This window comes from Cottoperca gobio, chromosome 15 (assembly GCF_900634415.1).
Source record: "Cottoperca gobio chromosome 15, fCotGob3.1, whole genome shotgun sequence".
Lineage (NCBI taxonomy): Eukaryota > Metazoa > Chordata > Actinopteri > Perciformes > Bovichtidae > Cottoperca > Cottoperca gobio.
This window is the reverse complement of record NC_041369.1, coordinates 12,860,895-12,877,450: the sequence shown is the minus strand read 5'-3', so window position 1 is coordinate 12,877,450 and position 16,556 is coordinate 12,860,895. Positions and strand designations below refer to the sequence as shown.

Genomic DNA, 16,556 nt, shown 5'->3' with positions numbered 1-16,556 from the left:
TGTGTGTGTGTGTGTGTGTGTGTGTGTGTGTCTGACACTGTCTACCTTTTTTTTTTTTTTTTACTACTATGTGAGCCTATGTGCCCCTTCTTCTCGCCTCTCACCATCAGTCACAAAGCTGTAGTCCTTGGGTCGACCACTCAAGGTCGTTTCCATGGAGACTTCAGTCCTAGGGGGCTGTGAATGTGATGAACTGTGGGCCAAGAGGGGGCAGGGTGAGTCAGGTCTGGGCTCCAAGATTATTGTTGGTTCCCTTTCCAATAGCAGATTCACCACCTACGAGGAAAAAAGATGCACATATACAACCCCTTTATACGTTCAGTAGTTCATACTTCAACATGCAGCGCCGTGGTACAGAGAATAATGTAGTCTTACCAGCTCCTGTGCTTTTTTCTGTACATGTTCACAATCAGCTCTGAATGGAGTGGATTGCAAAAGCTATTGTAGATCTCTTGATCAGTAGATAAGGTATTATGGGTCCAACAACTGCCACTAAATGATATAATGGGGTACTCCAAAACAACTCAAATGAGCTCAGATAAGGCAACTAAAACTGCTTCATTAAGGTTAGGGAAGGATTGTCATCATGGTTTAAGGAAATAGATAGAAAATAGGACCCGAACCCTCGACTCTGGTAACATTGACGCTGAACGTACACATATGTTGTTAACGCTGATTTTTTTCTGGAGAGTACATATTGTCATATTGTTCTGATATTAGTGCAATCATATCAGCAAAAGAGAAAGAATGTTTGTGTGTAATTGTGTTTTACTGCAAGTGCATGTGTGTGGGTGCGTGTGTGTGTGTCTGTGTATACCTCCCCAGTCCCCTTCAGGCACTCGACAGCTTGGGGGTGAGTCACGCCCCTCAGGTTGGACCCATCAACCTCCAGCAGTCTGTCACCTGTCATATGCACAAACACAAATCTCATCATCATTAGCAACATCAATACATAAACGGTTTGTGTGTGCGTGTGGATGATGGGCATGTCAACAAATCTAACAGTCGTTTCTGCTTACTGAAGCATGAACCAAGCAGACACGGTGGCCTCAGTGGCCTCAGTGGCCTCAGTGGCCTCAGTGGCCTCAGTGGCCTCAGTGGCCTCAGTGGCACACTAATATGCTTACAGGGTTAGAACTTTCACCTTTCACCTTTCACCTCATAGGGCCTGGTTTTCAATCCACACTCAGTTATTTAATATTTTGTTTAAAGTAGTTGACAACCCTCCCCCCCCCCCCCCCCCCCCCCCAGCTAACAAAAAGTGTGACATCTGAGGCGAACGTGGCATATATTTCACAATGTTTTCATCATATCCTTCGATGATGATGATGATGATGATGATGATGCAAAGGGAAGACATTGTGAAAGAAAACATTTCACAGATGACAAATTGCAAATAAATGACAATGACTTTTGTTACTATTTCCCCCATTTAATCAGAAGTTTAGTGAACATCTGACACAAAATCAAACGTTCACACAACCTTTTGTGTTTCAGGCAGCCACATATTGAAATGACAAATAAAAAGATTACCGATCTGAATGCGCCCGTCCTGCTCTGCAGCACCTCCAAGAACCAGACTCTTGATGTAGATGCCTCCATATCGCACATTGGTGTTTATTCCTCCCTTTTGGCAAAAGCGAGAAGTAATTAATCAATGTCTCAGACCTCAAATAACCCGAGAAACGTACACTGACTCAGCGTAAAGGGCTCCAAGTTACTGTGCATTGTAGCTTGTTGGCTATATATTATTGCAGGACTGTTGTATTACACTGCATAATTTTTCGCTGGGTGTACCTGTGTATAAAGTAAATGCTGTACTATTGAAGGTAAAACATTTACTAACAGCAACACTGATGCCAAGACTACCACTGCTTTTCTTCAGCTCCACTATAAACCGCTCCACAGTTTTCAAACTTAAGATAGAGGGAGACCTGGAACACAAATCCTGAAAAATAAAAATGAAGAAAGAAATTAGTTTTAGATGGAGAGAAGATGGAAGTGTTTCAGGAATCTTAGTGTTTTATCACATTAATCAGAGCACTAATCCATTTAACAATTAGCACTGGTTGAACTCTATTGTCAGCTTTGACCTCATGTTGACATCTTTGTTTCCATGGTGACAAAGTCACTTATATCTAACCTTGGCGTCATGTATTCGCACAACAGGAATGTGAAGCCTCCTGCTCTGTCTTTGGGTTGCCATGTTGGACAGAGTGATGGCCTCCTCCAGTTCCTCCATAACCGGACGGAACTCTGCGCTGCTCAGTGTCGTCTGGGACCCAAAGCTCCTCTCCAACGCCAAACCCAGAGTGCTGTAACTCAAGGAACCCGATCGTTCCTTTAGAGACTCTGATCGGAAAACAAGCAGGAGGGATTAAGGACCTTAGTACACTGTATTAAGTGTCACTACTATACAATGATATATGGATATTTGCATGACTGTATGAACCCCTCAGACTGTGCAGGCAGAGGAGGAAGCATCGAGCAGATCTTACGTTTAGGCTGTGACACAATAAGCTCCACCTCGTCAGGGCTGCTCTGTAGGATGGCAGCAGCGTCACTGAACGTCACTCCTTCCAAACTAGTCTTGTTTAGGGAGATGAGACGTCCACCTGGAAAAACACATTACAAAATCCTTGTTATAGGTTGTCACATGCAGCCCATTTGTCTCTAGCGATATTACGTTATAAAGTAAGTTGTAAGCCAGCGTCTATGTTTCAAGTTCCCTTTGTTGGTGATTCGTACCGGGTTTAATTCGTCCATCTTTGTCTGCGGGCCCATCAGACACAATGGAAGCAATGAAGATCCCAAGGTCAAGTTTACCTGTTTGGTCCTCACCCACGATCACAAAGCCTGAAACAGGAGCAGAGATGAAGTAAGGATAAAGTCTCCTGTGGTACTCCGCTCATTCATTTTACGTTAAGTTCACAGATAAGACCGCATTAATAAACTCACCGAAGCCTAGTTTGAGATCTTTCTTCAGGGTCACACAGACTATCTCTCTCTCTGGTGGGGTCCTCGTTGGTGTATCAACTGCAAAGCATATGTTTTAAACGGGCCACTGTAAATTCATTTATATATTTTTAATACCCGGTTATGGTGTTTGCCGTCACAGGGGCAGCTCAAAGTCTAGTAAAAGTTTAGCTCACATTAAAAGACAAACACATTCACACCGAATCTGGTCATTTAAAATTTCCAGATGACTGAATAAGCATGTCTTTGGATTGTGGAGTAAGACCAAAACACATTCTTTCTTCTTGACACCAGTGAGCCACCATACCACCCAAAATTGAACATATAAACGGGTGACAAATAAAAATAAAAGCCTCCCTAAATGGGAAGAGAAACAAAACAAATGCAGATCATATGTTAGGGCCGTCATAGTCACCAAAATGAGATTTTTGAGCCACATGTTAGACAGTGCTCTCTACCACAACCATCAAAACACCAAGCGACTTCGATGCCAACAAGGATTAAAGCTGCTCAAGAGTCTCATAGTGGCCATACACCTTACTTAAGATGCTTAATGTTTAATGTTCCTTTAAGATGTCACCCCTCTTGTATGTGTTCACTACAAATAGACATATTCACCTCGTATGGAGAAAGAGGCTTCAGAGTCCTGCTTCTGTAGTGACATGCTGGACATCACTCTGGGAATCGACTCTGGAGTGCTACAACACATGTGCACAGTTGCATTACATAGTTGTGTGCTTAATGTTCACTGTAAGGAGAATATGAATGTTATTATCATCCAGAATACCTCCAACACTGTGGCTCTTTCATTTCCCTGAGGTCTCCTGTTTCAGTGAGCTCCTTGTTCAGCTCTCTGCTCATCTCCCTCCTCATCTCCCTCTGCTGGCGCAGCCTCGCCTCTAGCTTGGCTGTCAGGTTGTCACAGGACTTGGAGAGGGAGTCTGGTTGACCAGGTGTCAAACCCACATGGTTCAACATGCCCTCTGAGCAGGACAACTGCTTCAGGTTCAAGTTACGATCCCGGTACACTGACATGTACTTAAGAATGTTTTCATCTGGAGAAACAGAGGTGTTATGTATTTTTGTCATTCTTGGCTATAACTTTTGGGAGCTTTCTTTTCATATGCATCAGTCTTGGCAAGTCAAAAACAATGAATTCTTCACAATGACTAACATTTATCTACCTGGTATGATGGTGTGGTTGAGTTGTCGTGATGTCATCTCGCTATGAAACTTGTGCTGTGCTGAGCAGAGGTTCAGGAGGTACTGGGCTATTTTTGAGCTTTCTGTTACAAAACTGTGCTTTTTCCCGCTGGGCCCGCCACACTCTATAATCAGCTTACGGCGCTGAAAGACAGACACAAGTTATCATACATTTACTTTGTGCGTCGTAACAAAATGAGCCGTACAACATAATATCTTGCAAAAATCTGACTGAAATGCCACTTATTTTTACCCCAGTGGATATAGTGTCGGTTTCCCTCCAGAGGAAGCGTCTGATCACAGTCCGGAGGTAGTTCTTCATCTCGTACACAATAATTCCTTTGGCACAGACTCCCAAAACCAGCTCTCCCACCATCGGCCTTTTATCTCTCCCCACACGGTGGAACATAATCCCATACTCCGGTAACTGCTGGGCAATCTGAGTGGTATATATTTTCTTTTAGAATTTAAATTGTAGCCATTTATTTTAACAATCATTTAGACTTGAAGGAATTGGAACAGTATAATCAAACTAACTAAAAACAATAGAGGTAAAAACATATTAATTGGCCTAATGTAAGATGAAATGTGATTCTGAGTGGATGCATTGTTAGTTACAGTAAATACCTTTAAATACTCTATTTCTGCCTCTTCAGGCAGCATCTGGGAGTGACTTGCATGTAGTCTTGGCAACTCTTCCTTGACATTGGGCAGAGCCAGCTTCTCTAGCATCCTCTTGGACACATAATGCTCTGGCTGGTAGTAATTCTTACCATACAGCTAAAAAGACACACAAAAGAAGGTGAAATGTGCTGATGTAACACACACTGAAAGACGATGCTGGTATTTAAAGACAGATTTTCCTTTTTCGTTACCTCTGGCATGTAATCCCCAAACTCAGCCTGCAGAGCGAGAGCAGCCAGAAACAATCCTGTCTCCTCATTACAGTAAAGCCTGTCCTCCAGGAGATCTTTACGCAGCTGTAAGTAGTACTGGTGACGAGTCAGTCTGTGCCTATAGGAAACAGGACAAAAGATTAAGTACAAGGTTTTTAAACTACAGAATGTATTTCTATAAATGGATTATCTACATATCGCCTGTACTGTACTTACAAAATGAAGGACATATCATCAACAAAAAATTTGACTCGAAGAAACACCAAAAAGGACAATATCTGCCCTTTTCTCCAACTGTCAGGCGCAATTTTGGAGATTTTTGTTTCATGGTCCAAAAAGAAATATTCATCATCTGCAGAATGAGAACAAAAACTTTAACTGACGTGACTGAAGCAACACAACATGCATAAAGAAATACGCTCTACTGTATTTAAGTAAATACTGTTGTTAATGATTGAAAACATATCCATAGAAGCCAATTTAAAGGGCACAATATCACAAGTTGGACTATGGATATTTTGAAAATAATTTGAATGTTGCAATATGATGTACAATCAGTGCAGTCCCACATAATGTGCCACGCTTACCATCTATAAAGGCAAGACCAAAGTAGAAGTGTTCCACCAAGTTTGCGTGAGCCACCACCATGTCAAACACGTCTCTCCCTTTGGACTTAATGTCACAGCGAACCACCACGTACTGTCCGTTAAGCAGCATTACAGTCACTTCTCTCTGAGACGAACACTGAACGACCCTTTCTGGACTGCATGCACAAACACACAGATACATATGGACGTAAAAAACAACAAGTGACAGACAAACCCACGTACATGCACATAAATGTACAAACACTGTACATACTGTACATACGTACAGACGTAGTTTAGCATGCAGGACAAGACACATTCAAATAGTGTGAAAAAACAGCAATTACCATTGATATTATTTATATATTATTATATTTACCACAATGGATCCTGGAAGATCAAGAACAATGTGTTGTTCGTCTGGCATTCTGACAAACTCAGGACCCAGAGCCTGACACAAAACAAACATTTATAATATGAGCTCTTCCAGCAGCAACACATCCACCAGACTTGTGTGCTTCTCTAAATGCTCTTCTGCACACTATTATTTGTCCCTCACTCGCACTAAATACTCTTTTCAAAAGAATATCGTATATCCTACGACACTGTGGAAAAGCTGCCAGTAGTAGAGCTCCACAACATACATGATGTTATACAAAAACATTCTCTTGCATTGATGTCACTGAACAAACATTTTTTTAAATCCCTGATCTTACCTTAGCTTTCCTATGGCTCAGGCTGAGCGAGGACTCGCTGAAGGTGATAGAAGGACTGTGAGATCTGCCCGATGTCTTGGGAGAGATGTCGTGTTGGGGGCTCCTACCAAGCCAACTGCAGTTGCTGTCCCTGTGACGAACCCCACGAGGGAGTCTGAGTGGAGAGAGAGGGGTGGGGAAGGACGGATTGTGTAATAGTTGAGCAGACGAGTTGGAAAAGTCAAACTCTGAAACATGTCCCCTTAAAGTCACTACAGACAATGAAAGGATCGCGAAAGGATTTATTTATGTTGACGTGCACACACAGATAGCTCTGATCTTTGTCTACCTACAATATTAGTGACGTGTATGTAGTGCATACCTTTCTAAAGAAGATTGGTACAACAGTGTGGGAGAGCTCCTTGGTCTTTGTCTCCAAGATCTCTGAGGTAAACTAACTAGAAAACAGACAGAAAACAAACACTTGCATTGTTAAAACAAGCATCTTACGGCATGAACACACATGTTTACATAAATGTGGCATTTTAATGAAGGAATACATCTGCACACCAGAGTTAGGGATTTTGCTAAATGGACACAAGAAAAATAATTTTGACTTCTCTTCAGTACCTGACTTTGAGTCAGAGTCCGTTGAGTATCTTCTCCCTTCAGCACTGCCGTCGCTGAAGTCTGAAAGTGGCCCTCTCTTTCCTGTCAACCAGGTAAGAGATACAAGTTGACAGCAATGTTTGATTCATGTCCGTCTCTGTGCTCCCAGGAGACACTGAGATGTTTGGACAGAAGTGAGGCGAGGGGAGGGTTTACCCTGCAAGCATCCACACTCTGTACCTGATTATTGGCTCTCGCAGGAGACTAATCCTGGGCTTGCTTTAGGTTAAGATTTTAATCCTGTTGACCTCTACACCGTCTTCAGTCAAAAGGGCAATGACCACAACTACGTTTTGTAAATATGTAGGGTTTAAAGGTAAAATTGATGTCAAAATAAATAGAAGCAAATGAGCAGAATAGGTTTCTCCCGTACAATAACTATATGTTGCCAAAGACATTTTAAACCAGCTGCACTTCAAGCCTACTAATGTACAGTTAAGTAGGCTAATAAAAGATCTGCTTGTTTGTGAAAAGACAAACAGGCACATCTTTTATTAGCCCTTACTCATGGCAATTCCCAGTGTCATGTTTTATGTTCAGCAAGATTTCATCTCTGTTTTCTCTTCTCATATGTGACGCTTTTGATGTTACTTGTATTTACGGTACAGCTGGTTTAATAAAACTAACATCCATGCTCACCATGAAGTCTCTCTCTGATCATCTGGCTCCTGCCACTCAAAGGGACATGACTGTCTGGCAGAGAGCCATGGTCCATCTGGAGGAAAAGAAACCACTACTATTCACAATCCTTTTCATTTGTTGTCATTATGCAGATTGTGCTATTACATTGTGACACATACACAATGGCCTGCAGAGAAGCTGAACATCTTACAGACAAGAACATACTGCAGTGAAGATATGTAGACTCACTGAATCGTGGAAAACCTCCTCCACCAGCTGTCGGATGACTGAGGCGGGCGGCGGCAGGATGGTGGCTTTATGCTGAGATTCGCAGGCTTCCAGGATGGAGTTGAGATTCACCCTGCGGTGGGCCAGATCTTCACACATGCTGAGCAGGAGACTGTTTAGATGGTCACTCAACTGGACTGGCTGAGAGGAATGAGAGTGGAGAGTAATGAGAAGGTATGAGGTATGGGACTGTGTGATGGTACTGAATAAAGATGACAGCGTTGTATGAAGGGTTCTCTCACCTGATTTTGAGGTAGGTGAAAATCAACTGACCAGTAGAGAGTCATGCCCAGTGAATACACCAGCATCTGTGCAAAGGAATTAATTGGTTAATGAGGATTGGACATATTGCTATAATTATCATCTAACTGGTTCACTTTTACATAAATGTATTACATGCTTAATTATAGTTTTACGAGAACAATTTATACTCAACTCTTGCACCATAATTAAAACACTAAGCTGAGTGCCCGTCATTATCGTTATCGTTACACATGAGCAGAAAGGATATGAACTAAATGTGGGATTTTGGATTTAAAGTGCAAGGACTTTGTTGACACACAACATCTTGTGGTCGCGCAGGAGAACTATAAATGAAATATCATCCAACAAAATGAGAGAGACTTGTTATCATCGACATAATGATCAAATTATGACGAAAGAACTACATTAATAATGTGTCTGTTCACTGAATTACCGTTGGAACAGACTTTAAATGGCCCATCAGTTAAGTAAAAGGCAACAATGGGTGATTTCTATAAATGGTTGCAGTCAAAGCACATATTGTTTTGTATTATGCAGATTGTGACATTTCCTGCAGCTTTTAAACAACAATGCTTACCTATGTATGTGTTATATAAATAGGACATATTGTGATTATGAATATAAGGCATTTATCAAAGCAGATTAACTTAAGGTGTGAGACAACCATGCACATTTTTGATAACCTTCCTGAATGTAAAAACATTCGGATTATTTACACTTCAGAGTCTATTCCACTCATTGTTAATAAATTAGGGATGTGGAGTGCAGAATTCAGGCTCTTGGTTCCTTTGCTCAGCCACTAGATGGCATGCTAACACCTCAGTCATCCTTCAACTTCTGACATCCTGAGATTTTACACTCCAAGCAAAAAGACACTTGAGGACATGACAGCTAAATTTGAAGTCACTGATAAAAACGCCCAATATGAACTGATATTATTTTGTCTTTAACAATCAACTTCCATGTGAGCTATTAGGACAGGTGTGAGGACGCAGGCACTGACCCTCTCTATGGCAGGTTTGGTTGAGCTGGCACGGCCCTGCAGCATCTCTGGAGCAGTGAAGGTGGACACCTCATCTGATAGGCCACAATTCTTAAATGCTAAGGTACCAGTGGCTGACAGCAGCAAGGAGGTGGGGCTTATGATATAACACATATTGTTCTGACCTGAAAGGGAAAAAAGGAGGAAGTCCATAATATATAGGATGCTGCTGATACAGTTCTACAGTAAAGTCAGAGCTAAACAGAAATAATGCAAGATATATTCAAATGTTTATGTTACATTTACATTGCAATAACATAATGGTGTGGTCATAGCGTTAAGACATGATGTAGGTGCACCTACGATAAGTGGAGGTTATTTAAAATGCTTTACCCTTGTAAGAGACATCCACTAAAGACTCTGCAGTGCCCAGCAGCAGGGACCAGACCTCCTCCTCCAGCAGAGGTCCCCCTCGTGCCTCCAGTACTTCAGCTAATGTCACAAATGTGCTGCTCATCCTGCACACATTCCAAGCACGCACCTGAGGATGTACGCAGATACATTCACGTACACACCAAAAAACATCACTTATTAGAGTTCAAGGTCATATTCTGAAGAGAGGTTTTCGCTCTGTGTACAAATAAAACATCTACAGCTGTATATTAGCTTCTATGTCTTTCACTCATGAAAGCAATGTAAATTTGGGATTAGGCCAATGTTCTTGTCTTCACCACACATTTCCACTTCCTCTTTACATAATCCCATGAGGGTACTGCTGTTCTCAAAGCGTGTCGACAGCGTTTTGTCTTCAGAGACAGTTATGAGAGATAGTTCTGAGAAAAGGAGCGTTCTTTGCACTGAACTCTGATTAGATTATCTTACTCCATTAGTCTCACTACCTCTCGCTCCCTCTATCTCTGCCCTTCCCATTTCCTAATAGGCTTTGCTTCTGACCAGAGGGCAGTTCTGAGGGAGCAACTGTCTCGTGAGCCCATGTTAGTTTGTTGTCACATATACTTTGTAGGTATTAATACAACAAACAGCTGAGAATGTGGAGGACAGACAGGGATTCTGTAGGAAATGCAGAATCCCTTCTTTGAACATCTACATATTGTTACTATGCATCAATTATAAAACATGTATACTACATATCATTTTGACTATAGTATATATTTAGTTATTTCTTTTATTTTCAGTCTGATTTAATTTGGCAAATTTAATTTCATATTAAAACCCATTAGATGAGGTAAACACGTTGAAACAAAACCGACCACACACATGAAAAGTGCATTCTCCAATTTTCTAAAAGATTGCATGTTGCATGTTGCACACTTGACCTGAAATTGCCATGATTTTGAAAGATTACAGTCAAAACTAACTTGAACATTACCATTAGCATCTGTCTCATAGCGCAGAAATAACTACAAAACATTGATGTTTAAAAAGTCTGAGATTTCTTTACTGCACGTCCAACGTTAAAGTGTTGACATGAGAATATACTGTGAGTACAAACTGACATGGTGTTTTCTTCCAGGTTTAACTGCATCTTCTCAAACTGTTCCTCGCGTATAATGAAGGCTGTGAAACCCAACCATGATGCTTTTTATATCACATGATTTTTTCTTCTTCCTGTAAATGTTTCAGAGCAGTAATTCAATAGGCTTCTGGCAACCAATCACAGTGTGCTGGACGAAGCAACATGCTTACAATGATACAAACCAACCCAATTACTTTAGGCCTGATTATCCTGCACTTAAACTGAATTTATCCTCGGCTTGTGACACCCAGATTGTCAACTAAATACGAGGAAAGTCATACAAGATTAAATGTGTGGTATGTAAAAGGTTTCTTAAAAATACACAAGGGCATTTAAATCAGTGAAATTTAAAATAATCCGACTGGTTGTTCCGATGTATATGGGATCAAAGAAAAAAGTGGGAACCCTGCCAAGTGCACCCACCCCTCGACTCTAGAGCAAAACTTTTGCAGCTGTACTCCCTCAAAGTGGTCTGTCTACAGGTGTAAAGCTACTGTTGTGATGCCATACACTGCTGCAGGGACCAACACAGAAACCTGGTTATTATCGCCCCCCGCTGTCATGTGCTGCTGGATTTTTAGAGGGTAAATACATAAAGAAACGGTGTTGTTGTGTTGTGCTGTGCATATAACAACATGGCTTTTACCTAAACATGTGACTGTGTTGATTGGCTAGACCAAGTGTGACCTATCCAAACTTTCACATCCTATCACATCCTCTGCATTCCCTAAATCACAACCTTTAAAACTTGATTATGCAGATGAAATGATAGAGCATAAAGAAGATCACTTATGCAATTTCTGTCTTTTAGTATCTAATGTACCATGATACCATGAAACCATTTTTCTCCTGAGTGTATAATCATATGTATTCTCAAATTTGGACATAAGTGCAGCACAAGCGGTCAACAACTAGTAGTATTACCCTGTTACATACAAACCACCTTAGTGATCCAATAAGCAGACAACCACATGATAAGCACAGAAGCTGTACTCTATCCTTGAGAATTTGGGACATTCTTCAGAATCTAGGTCTCACACAGCCTTCAATCTGACTACAGTAGGCAATAAACTCCCACGTTCATGTGCCATGACAAACAACGTGTGACAGTATGGACGTTGAACTACTGTGCTGTTTATGTAGCTACAGCATAAGCAGCCTCTAATAAACAAAAAAAAAATCACCAAGATGATTTTTGTCGTCACAGGCCTGAATATGAAGGCTATACTATGCATTACTCTTGAAGATAAATATCATTACAGCCCTGTGGATGTTTAGCTAGGGTTAGTGTCTGAAGTGAATTTCTTTCCATCTTAATTCTCAGCACATATGTATCTAAACAAGAAGACACCCACCTCAATTCCCCAAACTGTAAAGCAGCACTATAGGAAGGAGGAAGACGATAAAGGATAGCTCAGTGAAACCTTACCTGGTACCATATGTAACCTATGTGCGCGGTCTGATCCTTTGTATTATCTTCAGTGCTCCCACCACGGATCCAAAATATTCCTTGTGATCATCGCATTGCTGTTTTGACGTCCTCTCAGTAAAGGCTGCTCCGCTCCGTCAGGTAATTTATCAATGACATTAACTAAACATGGTGCCCCATTCATTTGCTCTATGACTACCAGCACCACGCTGAAGATCTGAAACTTTTTACTGTAATTTGGGCTATTCTTAGCTTCTCGCCTTTAAACACTTAATTGGATTAGCTTCGCGGTTTGACAGCGACAGGTCAGAAGCCACCAAAAGCGGCTGGCGTTGGATCAGCTATACCGATTTAACTAATCCGTCTGACGCCCAAAGGTGCGGTGGATCCCCGGCGGTAGGTGCGCTACAGAGAAGCCTGGGAAGGACGAACGACCTCGGCCAAACGAGTGGATTGTAGCCTGCTGCTGTAGGGCTGCTCCCCCACAATGATCATAACACTGCGGGCTCTCCTCGAACAAGGGGTAAGAAACCGTAGTAGCCTTGTCTTGCTGCGGGAGTCGGTGCTGGCACGTTTATCCATGCCGCTTCCCTTTTTCTATTGCGCGTAGCTTTTCTCTGCAGGCCCCGGGGTATCTGCGCAGGGACAAGGATAAATAATAACCATCCAGGCCTGTCAGGATGGTGCAGGGAGAATTTAAACTACTCAGCGCTAAATTAACGTAATTTTACCTAATGTCCTTTTTCAGTCACATGTCTTCGCAGAGCATGGCTCCGTGCATATACCTCCGTTGTTGTAGCGTTGACACTGATGCATGAACTCTAGATGGTACCCTAACTACTATGGATTTCTGCAGAGCCTAATGCATGTCATAGTGCACAAATGATCCCGCAGTTTAATACGGACAGGAGATAAGATCCAAGGGATAAAAGAAGATGATATTGCTCTGATGACACTGGCCATGCAAATTATAGCCCTCAGATCATTTATAGGCGTATATGATAACTGCAGCATCATTGTTTACCCTGGAAACAGACATAAAACAGGCTTTACAGTCTGAAAACTAACTAACTGAGTAACTAGCTTTGAAATAACACAGTTGGCTACCTACTGTCATTATTATTATTATTAGTATTATTATTATTATTATTATTATTATTATTATTATTGAAATACCAGTCATTTTCTTTCTTTTGACTAAACTGTAAATCGCAGGTATACTGACATAAAACTATGAAAATGCCTGTTTTTGTCTATTTACCAAATGATCATAGCTTAATTTAAATACACCTGTTTCCCCCATGTGTTCACTTCATCCCTGATCTAAGAGTCTCTTTCAGAAAACATTGATAACTTAGATGTAGTTGTCTGTTAGTCTGCATATAAAAAATACCTGTCAATCATGATACCAGGGTTTCAATTCAAAGACTACATTTTGGTTTAATCATTAAAAATAAATAACAAGCTAAATACCTGCGACAGTAAGAAATGACACATGTCAAATGTGTCCATATATATACTATTTTGGTTGAAGTTGCATGCCTGTGCTTCACTTTATGTCCTTTATGTGGACATTTGGCTGTCCTTCCATTTACCTCTGTGAAGGTTTTGCAGCAAGGACAGTTTGTGGAGAAAAATGGGCATTAGTTTCCAATACATTTAGTTTTAGTTACAGAAAAAAAGGTCAATGACTTGTGACCTGTGTGCTCAGTGATCCATAAACCACACAGCATGGCACTCCATTCAAGTCATTCTCTGTATTGTCACCCCGAAAAAATAAATGTTATGAAATGTAAAGCAGGAACAGCCTCATATGCTTATTTTACATTATATAACTTGTGTAATGCGATGCGGGACAAAGAAATAACCAATATCTATAATGCAGTATAGGATCTATATTTTTAGTCAGGCCAATGTCAGACTTCTACAAATACATTTACTGCAGACATAAAGAGCATCAAATAACATCTGATGTATTATGTTTCTATAGATAGATAGATAGATAGATAGATAGGTAGATAGATAGATAGATAGATAGATAGATAGATAGAGAAAGAAAGAAAGAGAGAGAGAGAGAGAGAGAGAGAAGAGAGAGAGAGAGAGAGAGAGAGAGAGAGAGAGAGCGAGAGCGAAGAGAGATAGACTCGATCGCTCGCTCTCGCGCGCGCGCGCGCCTTCTACCGCCGCCGCTCTCTCGCGCGCGCGCCGCTTCGCTGCTCTCGCGCTCTCTCTCTCGCTCGCTCCCGCCGCGCGCTCGCTCTCGCTCGCGCTCGCTCGCTCCCCCTCTCTCGCTCGCGCGCGCTCGCTCGCGCTCGCTCTCTCGAGCGCGCTCGAGATAGATAGAGAGAGAGAGAGAACAGGCGGAAGGAAGGAAGGATGGATGGATGGAGGAGGTGGGTGTGTCTCTGTGGATGAGTGACGTATTGCTGGGACGCATGCCCCGTGCGCACTGCGCGTCCTGGCCTGTCAGTAGTAGCCAGATGGAAACGTAGGCAAGTGAATTTTGGTGAGGTCATGTATTTTTAAGCCGCACAACGGAATAAATCATCATTCACCGGCGGCATAAACAAATAATCCGGAACATTTCCCCGCTGTTCGCACCGCCGTGGATCGATACTTACATCGGATGACTGAGGTAAGATGAGGATTCGCACCTCTGCTCCTCAAACGTGCTTATTGTTTGGCCGTGGGGGGAGGGTCGTATGTCGCTATGTGCATGCTGCGTTACCGACGTGGTTGTTGTTAAAGGCTGTTACATTGTAGCATTACTGATTACTTACCCGAAATACTCCCTTTTCGTGTCGTTACAATGTATCACATTGCTTATACGGCATATATATAATATACATAATATATATATTATATATATACATAACGTAGGCTATATATTGAGGCAGCAGCTAGCATACACCGACTGCGCACTGTTTCACAAACAGGCCCTGTCACATAACGATATGGCTGTCATTATCGCTGCAATAATGTATTCTTGTGCAGCGGATTCAGAATCAGGCTGCTACGGCTTTAGCACGCACGGCTGTTTTCTGCAGTCTTTCATGTAATTTACCTGCCAGCTACCTCGGCCGTCAACTAGAGAACGAGGGGTCGTGTGGCCAAGGTTAACACGCTGACATCGAGTTAAAATAAATAACGGGTCGATAGAGTTCCTCCACACAGTCTCTGCTGTTAATATGGGCCTGGGAGATGGAGAAAGGTCTTCTGCTTCTGTGTCTTTCTCCGCCCTGCTCACAGTTTGCATGTGTGGACTGGATAACGGGCTGGATCCGTTTTGAATTGGGTATATATAATATGTGACGGATCCCAGATTATAATAAATATGCGTATGGCTTGGATTCTTCTTGTATTTCTTCATCTGCTGATGATGAGTGATGCATGTAACTTGGAAGAACATGGGGGAAAAAACATGGTGCATCATTCTACCTATGTATTAGTTATGTGTGTGCTGCTAGTTTTTATTGCATGTTTGTTTATGGTATATGATGTTATGGACAACAAAACGACATTGCGTAATATTGTGTTAATATGTGGTAAAAAGTGACACCGTTTTCCAAGAATGTGCATTTTTTTTTTTGTTAAAAAAAAAAGTATAATATATGTTAATCACCATTGCCCTCATCTGAATTGTCCTTTGTGTGCTACGAAAGCCATTCATTAAATCATTAGAGGCAGCTTGTTTAGAGAAAACAAAGGTTAAGTCATTAAGAGTAGTGCCTCTAGGAATGACCTCACTCTATTTCTGCTTTTGCAGGATACACATGGCACCTAGCTGTATTACAGCTCCCTGCCTTTTAAATCCTCCAAACTTGAGTTTTAGACCACTTACTGTAGATGCTGCTGTGACTACTGATGTGGCTGCTGCATTCCTTGTAAATACTGCAGCTGACACATAATTGCAATCTAATAGTGGGCCATTGATTTCAGAGGTATTTGTCCATGCAGCATGTGGTTGTAAGCATCAATACTAGTTATTTCACAGTAGGGGAAGTGGTATTAACACACTGTGTGTTTGACTAAATAGGAATTTAGGGGATCAAGTCAGCCTGTGATTCCCTCCCTGACCTGATGTCAATTATCCCCATGAATTGCCTTTATTACATTTATGACCTTACCACAGAGCAACAGATAACTATATACCACCGACAGTACTGCACACTTACTGCAATGTCAAACCTTCATAACGAGACGAGCAAGACGAACGTCGCCTAATTGGCTTCCTGTCTGAAAAATAAAAAGTGGCGGCATGTCTATTTTCATGTTGTGAGGGAGGCGGATGTTATGTACGTCTTTGTGACGTTGGACGAACAGAAGGAGAGCTGACTCATTTTATTCTGGCAATTATATCCCTCACATGGACTGTGTGTCGGCATTGCGGAAGAGTGGGGAGGGAGATT

At 41.7% G+C, this 16,556-nt stretch overlaps 2 protein-coding genes across 6 annotated transcripts in view; one reads left to right on the top strand and one right to left on the bottom strand.

Annotated features, from left to right (window-relative positions):
• Window positions 1–12,271, bottom strand: part of ptpn20 (protein tyrosine phosphatase non-receptor type 20) — a 25,200-nt gene extending 12,929 nt beyond the window's left edge. Inside the window, 27 exon segments of the mRNA XM_029449881.1 lie at window positions 105–276; window positions 818–903; window positions 1,534–1,627; window positions 1,847–1,948; window positions 2,144–2,352; window positions 2,499–2,615; window positions 2,749–2,856; window positions 2,959–3,036; window positions 3,595–3,674; window positions 3,764–4,031; window positions 4,161–4,323; window positions 4,433–4,618; window positions 4,807–4,959; window positions 5,055–5,193; window positions 5,292–5,427; window positions 5,663–5,819; window positions 5,821–5,838; window positions 6,042–6,113; window positions 6,379–6,532; window positions 6,740–6,815; window positions 6,988–7,068; window positions 7,666–7,741; window positions 7,897–8,076; window positions 8,178–8,243; window positions 9,203–9,366; window positions 9,575–9,722; window positions 12,148–12,271. Of these exon segments, the coding sequence (XP_029305741.1) occupies window positions 105–276; window positions 818–903; window positions 1,534–1,627; window positions 1,847–1,948; window positions 2,144–2,352; window positions 2,499–2,615; window positions 2,749–2,856; window positions 2,959–3,036; window positions 3,595–3,674; window positions 3,764–4,031; window positions 4,161–4,323; window positions 4,433–4,618; window positions 4,807–4,959; window positions 5,055–5,193; window positions 5,292–5,427; window positions 5,663–5,819; window positions 5,821–5,838; window positions 6,042–6,113; window positions 6,379–6,532; window positions 6,740–6,815; window positions 6,988–7,068; window positions 7,666–7,741; window positions 7,897–8,076; window positions 8,178–8,243; window positions 9,203–9,366; window positions 9,575–9,698 (3,259 nt within the window). The 5' untranslated portion in view covers window positions 9,699–9,722; window positions 12,148–12,271.
• The window catches only part of mapk8a (mitogen-activated protein kinase 8a), a 12,631-nt gene continuing 8,238 nt past the window's right edge, over window positions 12,164–16,556 (top strand). Inside the window, exon 1 of one of the 5 annotated variants that reach the window (XM_029449893.1) lies at window positions 12,164–12,288. Coding sequence is in view for 4 of the 5 variants with exons in the window: in XM_029449889.1 (XP_029305749.1) it covers window positions 12,635–12,670 (36 nt within the window). In the remaining variant the exon portion in view is untranslated. Of the gene's footprint in view, window positions 12,289–12,533; window positions 12,671–14,584; window positions 14,783–16,556 lie in introns of those variants that run through there. The other 4 variants (XM_029449889.1, XM_029449894.1, XM_029449890.1 and 1 more) reach the window with 4 other exon arrangements.